This window comes from Gymnoscopelus braueri (genome assembly GCF_963280865.1).
Source record: "Gymnoscopelus braueri genome assembly, chromosome: 3".
Taxonomy (NCBI): Eukaryota; Metazoa; Chordata; class Actinopteri; order Myctophiformes; family Myctophidae; genus Gymnoscopelus; species Gymnoscopelus braueri.
In genome coordinates, this window is record NC_137612.1 from 26,049,414 (window position 1) to 26,069,960 (window position 20,547).

Consider the following 20,547-nt stretch of genomic DNA (forward strand, 5'->3'; position numbering starts at 1 on the left):
AAATTCAATTTCGGATATCAAGACGTTTTAAATATTAAACTAAAGAAGTAGTTAATAAAAATAAAAAAACGTTTACAAATACAGAAGGAAATTAAAATATTTCTTTCATTCTTGAATTGTACAGTTCTGTGACAGTAATCTTGGACCAATATGGTCAACTCAGTTTGTCAGTTGAGGAGTTCCAGTCTGTAGTTTAACTCGAGTCTCTATATCAGAGACATACGACTGTATTAAATGAACAGCATTGTGGGTACACATTACTGTCCATTCCACAGTAGTTGGTTCAGTAAGAGAACCATAATACTTTGCAGTTTGCACTTAGTAAAAAAACTAATAAGGCAAATGAAAGAAATAAGATCTTACAATAGATCAGGTTTTGCTAATCACAGAGTGATGACAAAAAGGTAAACAACCAGTTCAGTCAATGGCATTCATAAGATTTAGATCATTATGAAAATATTAGTGTCACTAGAAAATGGTGACAGTATGATCTTAATCAGCCCTTTTTGAATCAAAAAGATACAGACATATTGATCTTACAACAGATCAGTCTTAATTAATCATTCCATAATCATATCTATTCCACAATGGGAAAATGTCCATAAGAAGGACAGTCAAGTTTTTTAGATCAATTTGATCTATAATAATCAGGTAAAACTAAAATATCCAAGCAGTGAAAAAAGTCACAGCATAACAAGAGCTAGGCTTGGAGCTAACAAATGTATCAGATTATTCTGATGTATCAGGTCATTCATGCAACATGCATAGTGTTCATGCCAAAGTATTGTCAGAGTTTAGCATGAAAGAAACATTGGACAGTTTTCTGCAGACCGTGACATTCTATATATCAAACTTAAAAAGTAGATAATTAAACCATTCTTCCAACATTTTTCAGTTCTGTCATAGTAATCTTGGACCAATATGGTCAACTCAGTTGTTCAGGTTGGAATTCCAGTCTGTAGTTTACTACCAGGGCCGCCAGAGGGCGATGTTGACTGGACTCTTCTCTTTGGTGATGCTGGACTGAACAGGAGACCTCAGCTGAGGCAAACAAGTCTCCTTCATGTTCTTGTCAGAGGATGACTGCAGGTTCTGGATGTGGTCCAGCAGTCTTCTCTGGGACTGTATCTTCACCTCATCCTTGGACAGGAAGTGCACCACCTCTTGGACACACCTGGAGTATCCCTGATTGACAGGTGCTGAGTTGACAGGTTGATACTGCTGCTGTCGTGTCAGGAAGCAAACTGTCATCTCCAGGATGTCTGCTTTCTCCAGCTTGGAGTCAGCTTGTTGTTTGAGGATCTCTGGACCCAGGAGAGACTTGAGCTGCTCAATGCTGCTGTTGATTCGCTCTCTGCGTAACTTCTCCACCAATGGTTTCCTTTGCTGCAGAAAGAAGAAAGACATTATTAATAAACATATTCTGAAGAACAACATACATTTGAATAAGTACAACCAAATATGAACAATATTGAAGTGTCCGTTCAGTTGAGTCTTCAATTTACCTTGTGGTTCAGAGTCAGGAGCTCCTTAGAAGAGGTGCATGTTGAAGTGATTGTAGGAGCCATGGCTGATCTCTGTGCTGTAGAGGTCTCTGTACTAGAGACTAGAAATAATCTGATCTCTTCTGGCTTCATCCATCCTATTTATAGTCCCTAATCTACATATGAATGTGTGGGTCTGGGTCTGGTTGGACTTTCTCACAGTGTTAGCCAATCAGAGAGCCAGGAAGGACAATGAGAAATGTAGTGCTGCCACATGCCCAATGCTCTTACTGCTGAGGGACAATGGTTAGATCTCAGGGGAACATGTGGAGGACTGGGGGGTGATGGAGAGAGACTTTGCGTGAATCTGGGAAAGTGGTGACCCTGTAAAGAGATCAGATCTGCTGCCTGATGTTGAGATCAATGACTTTGACTGAGCACACGCTCATCATCACATCACACCACACACGTGGGAGACAGAAAGCAATCATTCATAGGGTAACAGAATGATCTACACAATTGACTGACCATGCAGTGTAAGTTAACACTGTATATTATACACATTCTGCATCTTCTTGTATATCTGGCACTTATGTTCCACTATACACATCATTAACATGATACAGACAAAACACACACTTATCAGCCTATCACACATGTTACTGACATCATGTATCACTTACAGTATTGGTATACAGAAGAATTTCAACTGTAAACTGCAAAAATAAATCATGGAAAAATAATTACTGAATATATTGTTGAATTATGATCATATCAGTGAAGAAGAAACTGGTAGCTTCTTTTCACATTTTCAGAAAAAAGCTTTCTTAAAATGTTATAATAAAATGTTTTATTTTTTAAGATTTACCTAAGTTTATGGTGTATGAAACATGAAGGTGGAGGTATGTACATAATGAGACGGGTGCCAGTTCCCCTGGAGGGGGTTGACACACTGACCTGGGACACTGCTCTCCAGAGCATTCCCACACTTTAGCCATTGACAGGTCTCTCACTGAACAATAGGCATGTGCCTACTACTTAAATGCTAATTCCTCCCTGCAAGCAGATTCTGTTAATTATCTCATTGTATACCTAAGTTGTTGTTTGCAAACAAATCAATTAATGCAAGCAGGTATAGTGCATACATTTACAAGTACACAGATTATAAAGTCTTAATGGTTGGACCTCCAGCTTTCTTCAACAATATAAGAAAATAATCATATAAATATACAGTAAAAAATATAGCTAGCTCTGGCCCAACAGTTGTGTTGTTCATGACCCCTGTTAAATAAACAGATCAACAAACAGAACACACGCTAATCAGCCTATCACACATGTTATACTTACATGGATACCTACAATATAAGATCCCTGATGTGAAATACAAGAAACAATTGTTGTGTTAAAAAATGCCTCTTTCACTTCAAAACGTATTGTTAGATGACACAAGTGGTGTTCAGATGAAGCAGGTGTTGCTCCTGCCTGTTGGCTGGAAGTCATGTGAGTAGAGAGTTGGTCAGAGTTTCCCAAACTGAGTCTTGTGTGCTGTGGTCAGTGTCAAGTCAAAGGACTTTGAATGGACCTTTAGTGACTGACGGCTTTTTAGCTCTGTGTTGTTGAGACAGAACAGAACCTGACGTCATAAGCCATCTGGAGGGAAAGCATCTCAATGGATGACACTGAGGATTTCAAGAAACATGGCTAAAGTAATAAATTAACAAATATAAATTGTTAGTGTAACATTTATAGTGAAATATTACATTTGTATTGTGCAAGAAAAATCTACTCTCCTTGAATTCCTCGATGAATGTTTCAAAATTAAACATGAGGATGGGGGTTTGAGACGGCTCCTTCCTGAAGTGTGCCAATTCCCCTCTGAGAATAGTCACGTGCTGGTGGGGTTGAGGATGCTAAAGACATTGAACTGGGACTCTGCTCTCCAGAGCTTTCCCACACTTCGTTCATTGACAGAGCTCTCACTGAACAATAGACGTGTGCCTAGTTAAATGTTAATATATCCCAACACCAGCAGTTCCCAATGAACCCCCTCCAAAATATCATTTTCCAGTTTTTTTTAGAACAATCAAAAGCTTACTGATGATAAACACACAATGAATAAAAACAAAAACATTCATCTTCAAGCTCATGATATAGTTTGCTCTTTAGGATAAGCCAGTAATGGATGACATACAAACAATCATGAAATTGATTCTGTGTTAATGGAAACATATAATAATTGGTTGATTCCTTGCAGATTATATTTGTGTTGAAATATAGATACTATAAATGATAGGGCTAGTTCAGAATGGATAAATAAGTGTCCAGACACCCCCATCAACCTCTGACTCCCCCAAGGTAGAGGTCTGGATCTATTGTCCCATAGGGGTTCTGTGAGTGAGGTTTCTCTGGTTTCCCACACTCTGTCTATTGACTGATTTCTGTCTATTGACTGATTTCAATAGAGATACATTCTTATACATTACATTAGTTACACAATGTGATGTCATTGTTTAGGAAAAGCATAGAGGCAAACTTTTGGGATCCACGACACGTTGGTTTTTTGAAAAATAACTGGAATCTTGAGTCATTCCAAATTAATGATGTGGCAATATTATGTAAGACAAACCATGACTTTGTAAAAAAGTGTTTTATGGAATGAGTTAGCTGTTTTCATCTGAAAAGTTACCTCAGGCAAGAAATGTCATGCCATTTCTGAATAATTTAACAAACTCTGAATAACTTCCATATCATTAAATCTTCATTGGCAAATAATAAAAAGACAAATAATGTTGATCTTTGCTATTGTAACAACAACATTGAGTCAATCTGGACGCGTTCATAGAGAAAAGGACAAAAAAGATGTCAGTTTATGTTTGTTTATTGAAAAAGACTCAATGAGTCACATTGGGTAGGATCAAATTCCTCACCTGAAGGTAGATAAAAGTGATGACACATCACAACAATAACGTGGATATTTCTCCAAGACACTGTACTCAAATAGAGTAGAGGATTTACAATAAGAACTCAGATTCTCTATGAGAGACATAAGACATTGTATTAAATGAACAGCATTGAGGATAAACATTACTTTCCTTTCCACAGAGTCGGTTCAGAGTCAGAGAACCATAATACTTTGCACACAAAAAACGAATTAAAGAAATAAAATCTTTAAATAAAATGCTAATCACAGAGTGATGAAGTTAAACAACCAGTTTGGTCGAGGACATTCATAAGATGACGTATATTATTATGAAAATATTAATGTCACTAGAAAATGGTGACAATAAATTATTTTAAGTATCCCTTTTAAACAAAAGGACAGTTTAAACATATTGATCTTACAACAGATCAGTCTTAATTAATCACTTAGATTACAGTAGTACAGTCCACAATGGAAAGGACGGTCATTTGTTTTTTAAATAATTTGATCTATAACAATCAGGTAAAACAAAAATGACACAGCTGTGAAGAAATGTTCACAGCATAACACAGTCATAGAGGGAGCAGTAATATCAGATTATTCTGATGTATCAGTTGATTCATGCAAACATGCATGGTGTCAGTGCCAACGTGCTATCATAGGTTAACATGAAAGACATATTAGCATATTTTCTTCATTTTCATGGAAAATTCTATTTCGGAGATCAAGACGTTTTAAATATTAAAACAAGTAGTTAATTTTAGAAAAATCGTTTACAAATACAGAAAGAAATTAAAATATTTCTTTCATTCTTGAATTGTACAGTTCTATGACAGTAATCTTGGACCAATATGGTCAACTCAGTTTGTCAGTTAGGAGTTCCAGTCTGTAGTTTACTACCAGGGCCTCCAGAGGGCGATGTTGACTGGACTCCTCTCTTTGGTGATGCTGGACTGAACTGGAGACCTCAGCTGAGGCAAAGTCTCCTTCATGTTCTTGTCAGAGGATGACTGCAGGTTCTGGAAGTGGTCCAGCAGTCTTCTCTGGGACTGTATCTTCACCTCATCCTTGGACAGGAAGTGCACCACCTCTTGGACACACCTGGAGTATCCCTGATTGACAGGTGCTGAGTTGACAGGTTGATACTGCTGCTGTCGTGTCAGGAAGCAAACTGTCATCTCCAGGATGTCTGCTTTCTCCAGCTTGGAGTCAGCTTGTTGTTTGAGGATCTCTGGACCCAGGAGAGACTTGAGCTGCTCAATGCTGCTGTTGATTCGCTCTCTGCGCAACTTCTCCACCAATGGTTTCCTTTGCTGCAGAAAGAAGGCCATCATTAATAAACAAATTCTGAAGAACAACATACATTTGAATAAGTACAACCAAATATGAACAATATTTAAGTGTCCGTTCAGTTGAGTCTTCAATTTACCTTGTGGTTCAGAGTCAGGAGCTCCTTAGAAGAGGTGCATGTGGAAGTGATTGTAGGTGCCATGGCTGATCTCTGAGCTGTAGAGAGAATCTGATCTCCTCTGGCCTCATCCCTCCTATTTATAGTCCCTAATCTACATATGAATGTGTGGGTCTGGGTCAGGTTGGACTTTCTCACAGTGTTAGCCAATCAGAGAGCCAGGAAGGACAATGATGAATATATTGCTGCCACATGCCCAATGCTCTTACTGCTGAGGGACAATGGTTAGATCTCAGGGGAACAGGTGGAGGACTGGGGGCTGATGGAGAGAGACTTTGTGTGAATCTGGGAAAGTGGTGACCCTGTAAAGAGATCAGATCTGCTGCCTGATGTTGAGATCAATGACTTTGACTGAGCACACGCTCATCATCACATCACACACGTGGGAGACAGAAAACAGTCATTCATAGGGTAACAGAATGATCTACACAATTTACTGACCATGCAGTGTACACTGTATATTATACACATTCTGCATCTTCTTGTATATCTGGCACTTATGTTCCACTATACACATCATTAACATGATACAGACAAAACACACACTTATCAGCCTATCACACATGTTACTGACATCATGTATCACTTACAATATTGGTATACAGAAGAAGTTCAACTGCAAACTGCAAAAATAAATCATGGAAAAATAATTACTGAATATATTGTTGAATTATGATCATATCAGTGAAGAAAAAACTGGTAACTTCTTTTCACATTTTCAGAAAAAAAGCTTTCTTAAAATGTTATAATAAAACGTTTTATTTTTTAAGATTTACCTACGTTTATGGTGTATGAAACATGAAGGTGGAGGTAGGTACATAATGAGACGGGTGCCAGTTCCCCTGGAGGGGGTTGACACACTGACCTGGGACACTGCTCTCAGAGCATTCCCACACTTTAGCCATTGACAGGTCTCTCACTGAACAATAGGCATGTGCCTACTACTTAAATGCTAATTCCTCCCTGCAAGCAGATTCTGTTAATTATCTCATTGTATACCTAAGTTGTTGTTTGCAAACAAATCAATTACTGCAAGCAGGTATAGTGCATACATTTACAAGTACACAGATTATAAAGTCTTAATGGTTGGACCTCCAGCTTTCTTCAACAATACAAGAAAAGAATCATATATAAATATACAGTATAAATATAGCTAGCTCTGGCGCAACAGTTGTGTTGTTCATGACCCCTGTTAAATAAACAAATCAACAAACAGAACACACGCTAATCAGCCTATCACACATACTGACATGGATACCTACAATATAAGATCCCTGATGTGAAATACAAGAAACGATTGTTGTGTTAAAAAATGCCTCTTTCACTTCAAAACGTATTGTTAGATGACACAAGTGATGTTCAGATGAAGCAGGTGTTGCTCCCGCCTGTTGGTTGGAAGTCATGTGAGTAGAGAGTTGGTCAGAGTTTCCCACACTGAGTCTTGTGTGCTGTGGTCAGTGCACTATAAAAGGACTTTGAATGGACCTTTAGTGACTGACGGCTTTTTAGCTCTGTGTTGTTGAGACAGAACAGAACCTGACGTCATAAGCCATCTGGAGGGAAAGCATCTCAATGGATGACTCTGAGGATTTCAAGAAACATGGCTAAAGTAATAAATTAACAAATATAAATGGTTAGTGTAACATTTATAGTGAAACATTACATTTGTATTGTGCAAGAAAAATCTACTCTCCTTGAATTCCTCGATGAATGTTTCAAAATTAAACATGAGGATGGGGGTTTGAGACGGCTCCTTCCTGAAGTGTGCCAATTCCCCTCTGAGAATAGTCAGGTGCTGGTGGGGTTGAGGATGCTAAAGACATTGAACTGGGACTCTGCTCTCCAGAGCTTTCCCACACTCTGTTCATTGACAGAGCTCTCACTGAACAATAGACGTGTGCCTAGTTAAATGTTAATATATCCCAACACCAGCAGTTCCCAATGAACCCCCTCCAAAATATCATTTTCCAGTTGTTTAAGAACAATCAAATGCTTACTGATGATAAACACACAATGAAGAAAAAGATAAAACATTTATCTTCAAGCTCATGATATAGTTTGCTCTTTAGGATAAGCCAGTAATGGATGACATACAAACAATCATGAAATTGATTCTGTGTTAATGGAAATATATAATAATTGGTTGATTCCTTGTAGATTATATTTCTGTTGAAATATAGATACTATAAATGATAGGGCTAGTTCAGAATGGATCAATAAGTGTCCTAGACATGATGGATAATGGAAAGCTGGGAATCCAGCTTTTCTGACATATTCCCAGTAAATATACCATCGTCCACACAGTAAACTCATTTGTTTTCATTTAGCTCTGAGTGTAAAAATAGACCCAACCTGTTGCAATCATACCTGTTGCTATAAGCACTGAGTTACAGCAAAATCCACCCGGTGTCCATATTTTAGGCATATCATTTCATATGCTCCATTCATATCATATGCGAACATTTTCAACATTTAGATAAAAACAAATTAATTTTATTTCACAATGTTCAGAAGTAGCGAACATAACCAATCCACAAGCTTGGAGCATGTAGAGATGGGATGCATTGTGAGCTTGTAGATCGGTTATTTGCAAATACAACAAAGAATATGCACTTGGCAAACTCCTTGAAATGTAATTTTTTTCCTGTAATGTGTTGCACTTGTGTTAATGTCAAGAATAAAACTATGTGCCAGCAGCATACCGAAACATATTTCCAAACCAAAGCTGATAAAAAAAAAGATTTATCAGTCCCAATAAATTGATTAGGAATCCATGAGAAATAATATAATGTGTGCTTTATTTTAAGAATTGTTCTAGTAGGCCTACTACACAATTCTTGGTTTAAGAATTAGTTCTTACATTAACCACAGATAACGTATTATAATACGATAATCCAATTACATTAAGATCTAGTCAAAAACGTAATATAAACATAATAAGATACCGATTTTTTTTACTTTGTTGTACTGTAGTTCATTTGGAGACCTTTATCAGTGAATGGAGAAAAGATAATGGACAAAAAAGGTTGCAGTTGATGTTTGTTTATTGAAAAAGACTCAATGAGTCACATCAGCAATAAATTCTTCAGCTGAGCTGAGGGCAAATAGAAGTGATGACACATCACAACAATAACTTGGATATTTCTCCAAAACACTGTAGCCTACTCAAATAGAGTAGAGGATTTACAATGACAACTTGTCTTCATGCAAGACGTAAGGGCATTGTATAACATGAATGTTATATTGAGAAAACATTAATCTGCATTCCACAATTGGCTGTTGAAAACATTACATTCTGTAGGAAGACATGCAAATGATCAAAATAAGATCATAAAATATACCAGGTTTTGCCAATCACATAAGTGATGATAAAAAGTTGAATAACCAGTGTGTATTCAGTCAATAACATTCATAGAGAAAGAAGATGCACATTGTCATAACAATGATAGTGTCAAGAGAAAATTGTGACCATACATTAGATTAATATGCCTTTTTTAAAACAAAAGGATAGATTTAACCAAAGACTTTAAGGACAGTACAGTAAGTTTTAGATCAATATAATTAATCCGTAACTGTCAGGCAAATACATTGTCATGTCGAGATGTCAGCGAAAATAACTTCGCATAACTTCTAGGCTGACAGGTAAATTCAATATTATATTGCATTATACTGCTGAAGATACTTCACAATACACATTGTCATAACAATGTTAGTGTCACTAGAAAATAATGTCAGTATATTAAGTTGGGTATGCCTTTTTAACAGAAGCGCATATCAAAACTATTGATCTTACAATAGATCAGGCTTAATAAATCACTTGGATTAAAAGTATGTGTCCACTAGAGGACATTAAAGGTTTTAGATCAATATAACTGATCTCTAACTGTCAGGTAAAAACATTGTCATGCCAGTGAAAAGATCCACCTCATAACTTCAAATCTGCATTGACAGAAAAATGCAACATCATAGGACTGCTGATGTATCAGTTGCTCTCTGCCTTAATATAAAGCAGTGTAGTTTCTTCGGTGTCTAGGAAAATGTAACTTTTCTGATGAAAAGAAAAAGTTGTTTTAAGAACATTAGCCTACAAGTAGTTTAAAAAACTTCTTTACAAAGTTTACATGCTAAAGACCAAGTCTTTCTGTATTGAAAATACAGCTGTTTGTCAGAAATCATGGACCAATATGGTCAACTCAATTGATCAGGTTCGAGCTCTAGTCTGTAGTTTTCTACCAGGGCCTCCAGAGGGCGATGTTGACTGGAGTCTTCTCTTTGGTGATGCTGGACTGAACTGAAGACCTCAGCTGAAGCAAATAAGTCTCATTCATGTTCTTGTCAGAGGATGACTGCAGGTTCTGGAAGTGGTCCAGCAGTCTTCTCTGGGACTGTATCTTCACCTCATCCTTGGACAGGAAGTGCACCACCTCTTGGACACACCTGGAGTATCCCTGATTGACAGGTGCTGAGTTGACAGGTTGATACTGCTGCTGTCGTGTCAGGAAGCAAACAGTCATCTCCAGGATGTCTGCTTTCTCCAGCTTGGAGTCAGCTTGTTGTTTGAGGATCTCTGGACCCAGGAGAGACTTGAGCTGCTCAATGCTGCTGTTGATTCGCTCTCTGCGTAACTTCTCCACCAATGGTTTCCTTTGCTGCAGAAAGAAGAAAGGCATCATTAATAAACTTATTCTGAAGAATAAGACAAGCTTGAATAAGTACAAACAATTATTATTGATATTTATGGACACTTAATCTTCAATTTACCTTGTGGTTCAGAGTCAGGTGTTCCTTAGAAGAGCTGATTGGTAAAGTGATTGTAGGAGCCATGGCTGATCTCTGTGCTGTAGAGGAGAGAATCTGATCTCTACTGGCTTCATCCCTCCTATTTATAGTCCCCAATCTCCATATGAATGTGTGGGTCTGGGTCTGGTTGGACTTTCTCACAGTATTAGCCAATCAGAGAGCCAGGAAAGACAATGAGGAATGTAGTGCTGCCCACATGCTCAATGCTCTTACTGCTGAGGGACAATGGTTAGATCTCAGGGGAACAGGTGGACGACTGGGGGCTGATGGAGAGAGACTTTGTGTGAATCTGGGAAAGTGGTGACCCTGTAAAGAGAGCAGATCTGCTGCCTAATGGTTTGGGATCAATGACTTTGACTGAGCACACGCTTATCATTACATCACACACACGTGGGAGACAGATAACAATTAATTAATGGTGTATTGCTAAACAATGTACAGGCCAGTTTAACACTCTATATCACATTGTATCTACTTTATGTGGAATATCTGGCACTTATATACTACAATTATGCTATATGTATTATCCTATCCTATCCTATCCTACTACTCTAATTGACAAGACCACCAATCTACATCCGGGGTTGGTCAGCACACGAGCACTCCACTTGCCTCCAAACTTGCCACAGACTATTGATCAGTGCTCTGGCTAATACCTAGGCTTCTTTCCTCACCTTGATCAAATCAGACCCTCAGTTTGACTGATTGATTGGCAGGGCGTCGCATGACATTAATGCCGTACTTCGCATGACGTGTGTGCAGAGCTATGACTAGAACGGCAAAGGCCGCCGTCCTGGTTCGGAGGGGAGGGGAAAGGAGGAGAGGGGAGGGGGGAGAGGAACAACTGACAATATTGTTTACACCGAACTCTTTTAATTTTATTTTCTTAATTATTATTATGCATACATCATAATTCAAACATTAAACATCAAGATGTGAGGGCCGCAAAGCGGCCCAAACCTCTAGTTCTTTTAATTGATGCTTTGATGTAATGTGCATGAATGAAGCAGATGTTTCTCCTGTCTTGTGACTTGACGTCATGTGAGTAGAGAGTTGGTCAGAGTTTCCCACACTGTGTCCTGTGTGCTGTGGTCAGTGCACTACAAAAGGACTTTGAATGGCCTTTAGTGACGGCTTGTGTTGTCTTGACACAGAACCTGATATCACAAACCATCTGGAGGGAAAGGACCTCATTGGCTGGCACTCAAGTTTTAGAATTAACATTGAAGAAACACAACTAAAGTAATCAATTACTTTAATTGATTAAACTACATGAATTTGAATGCCTTTAAGATCAAAACTACTGATGTAGAATTACCTGGCGATAGTAACAGGAAATTCATAACAGTAAACCTTTGTGACACACAAGCCACAAGGCAATTAATTCGTCTTTGTATGAATTATACGGTGGCTAACGTTTAGCATTTTCTTGGGCATTCAATTTTAGTAGATAAAAGCCTTCAGTATTTTCAAAGACGCAGCCCTTGGAAGTTAAAAATAACATTTGAGAAACACAAGTACATTTATCATTAGGCTGCATAATGGTCACATAATATGTAACAATGGCTGCTCTTTTGTGTATATTGCTTGAAGTGACACTGTTCAAATAGTAGACTAACATCAAAAGTCTTCTCTCGATTTACTTGATAAATATTTTAGTATACAGTCAAATCCTCAATGATAATTTAGCAATTTCTGTCCGATTTGTCCTTTATGCATATGGACCTTTCTGGGTCTGTAATTCTGAGCATGTACAAATGTGGTTTGTTACATCTGTACACTCTCAGGATTAACTGAGGATTTTATGGTGTATGAAACATGAAGGTGGAGGTATGTACATAATGAGACGGGTGCCAGTTCCCCTGGAGGGGATTGAGGTCCTGACCTGGGACACTGCTCTCCAGAGCATTCCCACACTTTGGTCATTGACAGGTCTCTCACTGAACAATAGGCATGTGCCTACTACTTAAATGCTAATTCCTCCCACTAGCAGATTCTGTTAATTATCTCATTGTATACCTATTTTGTTTGCAAACAGACACAAATCCGTAATTAATGTAAGCAAGTAGTGCATACAAGTAAACAGATGATAAAGTCTTAATGGTTGGACTTCTACTTTACTTTCCTCACGCAAGAAAAAGATCATATATACATTTAAATATAAATATACGGTAGCTAACACTGGCCCAACAGTTGTGATGTTGTAAGCCCCTGTTAAATAAACAAAATAAAATAAGTCAAAACGAGAACATGTATTTTGGTAATACATCAACAAACAAAAACAAAACAGTGGCTTAGCAGGTTTTCACATATTTTAACACTCAGTGTTTGATTTATTTTGAGGAAATACCACCTAATTTGAAGACTTTGAATACTAGTGAAATTTACTTTCATACATACATACATACATACATACATACATACATGACATGGCAAGACATTAAGCACAGTGTAGAAATACAATAACAATCTATTTTAAAAAATCCATTTCCATGTTTACATAATTTGAAGAATAAGAAGAAGCATTGCCCATTCTAGTATGTTGAAACTAAACTAAAACTAAAACACAGTTCAAACCACCTTGCCATCAGCCCTCCTCGTCCCCTGAGGGTAGAGGGTCTGAGGATCTTATTATAATTTGTATGTTCAATTTAAATCCAACATAGAAAAAAATGTTTTGGTGATTTTCATCGTCCCAAAACAAACAACAATTTGTCTGGGGATCTTAGTATCCCCAGACCAAAAATGCCCTTTTTTTCCGGTCCTTTGGTCTTTTTTTTATATAGTTACTGTCGGGCAGAAACTCGATTTTTCCGCTTTTACATTTCTTTCCATAAATCAGTCCTATTGAACACCCTTCATGTCTGTGTGTTGATTAAAAAAATATTGAACCAATGAAAAGTATTAAAAAGCGCTTCTGACAAAACCAGCTAACTCCATTGGATCCTCAAACGTTCTGCTAAACCAGCTAAACATTTGTTTTTTAATTGCTCATTTATATTAAAAAATTCAGAATTGAAAAAAGCTTCACCAAAACACTCTTTACATTTCTGCCATTTTTATATTAAAAAATATGTATACATTTTTTATTTATAATATTTAAGTATTCAGTCTGATTCCCAAAAGTCAACACAGCTCCATTTTTCAAAAGACAAAAGTCACGTGACTTTTCTGTTCACTTGGTCACAGGGTAAAATCACGTGGTCAGATAGTTAGATAGATAGATAATCAAGTGTCCTGCAGAAAACATCGGGCCATACTGCAAATATCTATCCACAAGTTTCCTAGGGCGTTGTGGGCATCACTTCCTGTCGATTTGATCCAATCAAATCCAATGACATCCAATGAAATCGACAGGAAGTGATGCCCACAACGCCCTAAGAAACTTGTGGATAATACTGTATGTCTTATTTATTTTTAAGCTATCATTTCAAGAGAAGTTGTTTTTACCAGGTTGCCAAACCTGGTCTACATCTACACTCGCTAGTGGTCACTTTTTCCACATGCTCAATGTCCTCTCAGAATAAAGACAACCCACAATACTGTGTTCGGCCACTGTATGTATCTCTATGGTAAATGGCGCTGTTGCAGTGTGGTCGTCGCCACCAAACAAACTATTGACTTGACTCCTCATACACACACACAGCGCCGCCTCCAACAGCGACCCAGAAAAAACAAGACAACGCACACAAGCCCTTACTGAGGCACACAAACTGATTTAGCGCCGTTCATAAACTATTTACTATTTACTGCCATTTTGGCTGTTTTTGTTAGTGCGCGAGCGAAAGGGTACAGGACCACAGGTCCATTTGGTTCCGTGAGGGGACGCTGGAGAGAGCAACCTGGTATAATATGACTGAGTCATATCTTGTATGCTGGGTATGCTTATTTTTATAGTGTGAATTCTTGGTTTTTATTTGTTTAATTTGTTTAAATTGAAAAACAATTTAGTGCTGGAGGGGTGAGCTAGGGGCCCTAGCTCACCCCTCCAGCACTAAATAGTTTTTTTCTGTGGACTCTACTTATGTGACCATTTACCCTGTTGTTTGTTGACTAGGGTTAGTGACATTTACTCTGATCCTGCACTTTGTAAGTTGCTCTGGAGCGTCTGCTAAATGCCTAAATTATAAGTATATAAAAAAAATCACACCCTGTGTGAAGTGGGCGGTGTCTTGCTAGCTAATCACAATACTGAATGGAGTCAACCAATCATGTACCAAAGATAAATACATTTATTGAAACACTCTTTATGATGGACGAAACCATAAATTTACAAAAACAAATTTATGTTTTTTGTAAAGTTATGGTTGCTTATATAGGTCTATGCACATGTGTCATGTGACACTGGCCAATCACAGTCCTGAATAGATTGTGATTGGCCAATCACAGCGCAGGATAATTGTACAAATTTCCAAACCTCACTTTTAGGGCCGGTTTCACTGCCCAAGATATTTGTAAATTTTTCCAAATCTCACTTATAGGGGCGGTTTCACTGCCCAAAAATATCAAGCCACTCTGTGTTCACTGGAGTGTGTTAGTTTGCCCTCACATATACTGTATGTCTATGATCACATTAGCTTGTGTGAGCTCATTGTCCATGTTTTTATTTTCTTGTTAGTCAGTGTGCCATATCAACATTAAGTTTAATCATGACACCACATAAAAATAAAAATATTTCCAATAGATTTAGATTTTCCTCCTACTGAAATATAAAAATAATTTATAGCACAAAATTGCAATCATTATTATCGGTATTGTTTTTTGTGATGCATGTTCAAACTCCCATATAACAGAAAATATTGGATATCTAAAATTATATGTATTGAGATTTACAAATACATTTAAAGTTTTATGTAATAGTTTGAAATGATATGCCTTATTATTCTAATCTTTTACATATAACAGTATGTAACATCATTAAATTTTTATGGATCTGGTATTGAGACTTGTGTCAATGGGTAGAGAAAATGCAAATGGCAAGAAAGATGGCAGTTGAGGTTGGTTTATTCAAAAAGAACTCCATGAATCACATCTCATATCAGGTGTAAATTCCTCAACTGAAGGCAGATAAACGTGATGACACATCACAACAATAACTTGGACATTTCTCCAAGACACTGTACTCAAATAGAGTAGAGGGTTTACAATGAGAACATGTCTTTATGAAAGACATATCACATTATATAAATTGAACAATATTGTGAGTAAATATTACACTTCATGTAAACTGTTCATAGAAACATGATATTTAGTAACAAAAGCAAATAAAAAAATAAGACCTTAAAACAGATCAGGTTTTTTGGATCGATGTGATTACAAAAATCTAAATGATACACATCATCATAATAATGTCAGTGTCACTACAAAAAAAGTGACATCAGGAAATTAAGTATTCCTTTAAAAAAAAGGATCTATATTGTAAAGACCTTGCATATCCATATAGGATACTGCATGATGGCAAAAAGTCATTGAAATTAAGCACTTCCAGTTCAACTTGAACTCCAACAATTAATAAATGTCACAATAATATGACAGCTTGAATACAGCGTACATGCTGCTATCTGTCTTTGCATTAAAGACACAATGATTATTCTTTTCATTTTTTCAGGAATATGCAAAAAAGTAACAGCGGTAAGTTAACTATTCAATTTATCTATAATGTAAAGACCTGCATAACCATAGAGAATATGAAACGCATAATGGTAAAATGTCATTGACATTAAGCACTTTCAGTTCAACTTGAACGGCAACAATCAAGTAACAAAATGTCACAATAATATGACAGCATGAATCCAGCAAATAAGCTGCTATCTGTCTTAAAGACAGTGATAATTATTTATATTTTCCAATATAATATTATTTATATTATATATATTTTCTAATCAAATTAGTTTAAACATTAAACATTGAAGCTATTACAAAGCTTTCTGTAAAGAAAAACAATGATACAGTTCTTGTCAGTCTTGGACCAATATGGTCAACTCAGTTAGTCAGGTTGGAATTCCAATCTGTAGTTTACTTCCAGGGCCTCCAGAGGGCAATGTTGACTGGACTCTTCTCTTTGGTGATGCTGGACTGAACTGGAGACCTCAGCTGAGGCAAACATGTCTCCTTCATGTTCTTGTCAGATGATGACTGCAGGTTCTGGAAGTGGTCCAGCAGTCTTCTCTGGGACTGTATCTTCACCTCATCCTTGGACAGGAAGTGCACCACCTCTTGGACACACCTGGAGTATCCCTGATTGACAGGTGCTGAGTTGACAGGTTGATACTGCTGCTGTCGTGTCAGGAAGCAAACAGTCATCTCCAGGATGTCTGCTTTCTCCAGCCTGGAGTCAGCCTGTTGTTTGAGGATCTCTGGACCCAGGAGAGACTTGAGCTGCTCAATGCTGCTGTTGATTCGCTCTCTGCGTAACTTCTCCACCAATGGTTTCCTTTGCTGCAGAAAGAAGAAAGACATCATTAATAAACATATTCTGAAGAACAACATACATTTGAATAAGTACAACCAAATATGAACAATATTTAAGTGTCCGTTCAGTTGAGTCTTCAATTTACCTTGTGGTTCAGAGTCAGGAGCTCCTTAGAAGAGGTGCATGTTGAAGTGATTGTAGGTGCCATGGCTGATCTCTGTGCTGTAGAGGTCTCAGAGAGAATCTGATCTCTACTGGCTTCATCCCTCCTATTTATAGTCCCTAATCTACATATGAATGTGTGGGTCTGGGTCTGGATGGACTTTCTCACAGTGTTAGCCAATCAGAGAGCCAGGAAGGACAATGAGAAATGTAGTGCTGCCACATGCCCAATGCTCTTACTGCTGAGGGACAATGGGGGAGGACTGGGGGGTGATGGAGAGAGACTTTGCGTGGATCTGGGAAAGTGGTGACCCTGTAAAGAGATCAGATCTGCTGCCTGATGTTGAGATCAATGACTTTAACTGAGCACACGCTCATCATCACATCACACACGTGGGAGACAGATAACAATCATTCATAGGGTAACAGAATGATCTACACAATTTACTGACCATGCAGTGTACACTGTATATTATACACATTCTGCATCTTCTTGTATATCTGGCACTTATGTTCCACTATACACATCATTAACATGATACAGACAAAACAAACACTTATCAGCCTAGCACACATGTTACTGACATCATGTATCACTTACAATATTGGTACACAGAAGAATTTCAACTGTAAACTGCAAAAATAAATCATGGAAAAATAATTACTGAATATATTGTTGAATTATGATCATATCATTGAAGAAGAAACTGGTAACTTCTTTTCACATTTTCAGAAACAAGCTTTCTTAAAATGTTATAATAAAACGTTTTATTTTTAAGATTTTCCTAAGTTTATGGTGTATGATGAAGGTGGAGGTAGGTACATAATGAGACGGGTGCCAGTTCCCCTGGAGGGGGTTGACATACTGACCTGGGACACTGCTCTCCAGAGCATTCCCACACTTTAGTCATTGACAGGTCTCTCACTGAACAATAGGCATGTGCCTACTACTTAAATGCTAATTCCTCCCTGCAAGCAGATTCTGTTAATTATCTCATTGTATACCTAAGTTGTTGTTTGCAAGCAAATCAATTAATGCAAGCAGGTATAGTGCATAATTTTACAAGAACACAGATTATAAAGTCTTAATGGTTGGACCTCCAGCTTTCTTCAACAATACAAGAAAAGGATCATATATAAATATACAGTATAAATATAGCTAGCTCTGGCCCAACAGTTGTGTTGTTCATGACCCCTGTTAAATAAACATATCAACAAACAGAACACACGCTAATCAGCCTATCACACATGTTACACTGACATGGATACCTACAATATAAGATCCCTGATGTGAAATACAAGAAACGATTGTTGTGTTAAAAAATGCCTCTTTCACTTCAAAACTTATTGTTAGATGACACAAGTGGTGTTCAGATGAAGCAGGTGTTGCTCCTGCCTGTTGTCTGGAAGTCATGTGAGTAGAGAGTTGGTCAGCGTTTCCCACACTGAGTCTTGTGTGCTGTGGTCAGTGCACTATAAAAGGACTTTGAATGGACCTTTAGTGACTGACGGCTTTTTAGCTCTGCGTTGTGGAGACAGAAGAGAAGCTGACGTCATAAGCCATCTGGAGGGAAAGCATCTCAATGGATGACTCTGAGGATTTCAAGAAACATGGCTAAAGTAATAAATTAACAAATATAAATTGTTAGTGTAACATTTATAGTGAAACATTACATTTGTATTGTGCAAGAAAAATCTACTCTCCTTGAATTCCTCGATGAATGTTTCAAAATTAAACATGAGGATGGGGGTTTGAGACAGCTCCTCCCTGAAGTGTGCCAATTCCCCTCTGAGAATAGTCAGGTGCTGGTGGGGTTGAGGATGCTAAAGACATTGAACTGGGACTCTGCTCTCCAGAGCTTTCCCACACTCTGTTCATTGACAGAGCTCTCACTGAACAATAGACGTGTGCCTAGTTAAATGTTAATATATCCCAACACCAGCAGTTCCCAATGAACCCCCTCCAAAATATCATTTTCCAGTTGTTTAAGAACAATCAAAAGCTTACTGATGATAAACACACAATGAAGAAAAACATAAAACATGTATCTTCAAGCTCATGATATAGTTTGCTCTTGATAAGCCAGTAATGGATGACATACAAACAATCATGAAATTGATTCTGTGTTAATGGAAATATTATAATAATTGGTTGATTCCTTGTAGATTATATTTTTGTTGAAATATAGATACTATAAATGATAGGACTAGTTCAGAATGGATCAATAATTGTCCAGACACCCCCATCAACCTCTGACTCCCCCAGGGTAGAGGTCTGGATCTATTGTCCCATAGGGGTTCTGTGAGTGAGGTTTCTCTGGTTTCCCACACTCTGTCTATTGACTGATTTCAATAGAGAGACAATAGAAGTGTGTCTTCTTACACATTACATTAGTAACACAATGTGATGTCATTGTTTAGGAAAAGCATAGGGGCAAACTTTTGGGATCCACGACACGTTGGTTTTCTGAAAAATAACTGGAATCTTGAGTCATTCCAAATTAATGATGTGGCAATATTATGTAAGACAAACCATGACTTTGTAAAAAAGTGTTTTATGGAATGAGTTAGCTGTTTTCATCTGAAAAGTTACCTCAGGCAAGAAATGTCATGCCATTTCTGAATAATTTAACAAACTCTGAATAACTTCCATATCATTAAATCTTCATTGGCAAATAATAAAAAGACAAATAATGTTGATCTTTGCTATTGTAACAACAACATTGAGTCAATCTGGACGCGTTCATAGAGAAAAGGACAAAAAAGATGTCAGTTTATGTTTGTTTATTGAAAAAGACTCAATGAGTCACATTGGGTAGGATCAAATTCCTCACCTGAAGGTAGATAAAAGTGATGACACATCACAACAATAACGTGGATATTTCTCCAAGACACTGTACTCAAATAGAGTAGAGGATTTACAATAAGAACTCAGATTCTCTATGAGAGACATAAGACATTGTATTAAATGAACAGCAATAATTTCCTTTCCAAAGAGTCGGTTCAGAGTCAGAGAACCATAATACTTTGCAAACAAAAAACGAATTAAAGAAATAAAATCTTTAAATAAAATGCTAATCACAGAGTGATGAAGTTAAACAACCAGTTTGGTCAAGGACATTCATAAGATGACGTATATTATTATGAAAATATTAATGTCACTAGAAAATGGTGACAGTAAATTATTTTAATTATCCCTTTTAAACAAAAGGACAGATTAAACATATTGATCTTACAACAGATCAGTCTTAATTAATCACTTAGATTACAGTAGTACAGTCCACAATGGTCATTTGTTTTT

General features: G+C 37.3%; 1 protein-coding gene and 3 pseudogenes across 4 annotated transcripts; all 4 read right to left on the reverse strand.

The window, feature by feature from the left end:
- Nucleotides 1-966: 966 nt before the first annotated feature.
- Nucleotides 967-1,637, reverse strand: LOC308079322 (transcription factor HES-5-like; the record flags this gene model as incomplete). Its single annotated transcript, XM_080420760.1, is given in 4 exon segments — nt 967-1,386; nt 1,506-1,573; nt 1,576-1,600; nt 1,602-1,637. Coding segments are annotated over 4 exon segments (549 nt in total).
- Nucleotides 1,638-5,300: 3,663 nt separating this feature from the next.
- On the reverse strand, nt 5,301-5,943 carry LOC308079399 (transcription factor HES-5-like; annotated as a pseudogene). Its single transcript has 2 exons — nt 5,834-5,943; nt 5,301-5,717 (listed from the first exon to the last, which is right to left on the reverse strand). The product of its transcript is annotated as a transcription factor HES-5-like (transcript).
- Nucleotides 5,944-10,101: 4,158 nt separating this feature from the next.
- On the reverse strand, nt 10,102-10,746 carry LOC308079383 (transcription factor HES-5-like; annotated as a pseudogene). The gene is made up of 2 exons: nt 10,634-10,746; nt 10,102-10,521 (listed from the first exon to the last, which is right to left on the reverse strand). The product of its transcript is annotated as a transcription factor HES-5-like (transcript).
- Nucleotides 10,747-16,687: 5,941 nt separating this feature from the next.
- LOC308081872 (transcription factor HES-5-like) lies at nt 16,688-17,348 on the reverse strand (annotated as a pseudogene). The gene is made up of 2 exons: nt 17,230-17,348; nt 16,688-17,110 (listed from the first exon to the last, which is right to left on the reverse strand). The product of its transcript is annotated as a transcription factor HES-5-like (transcript).
- Nucleotides 17,349-20,547: the final 3,199 nt, after the last annotated feature.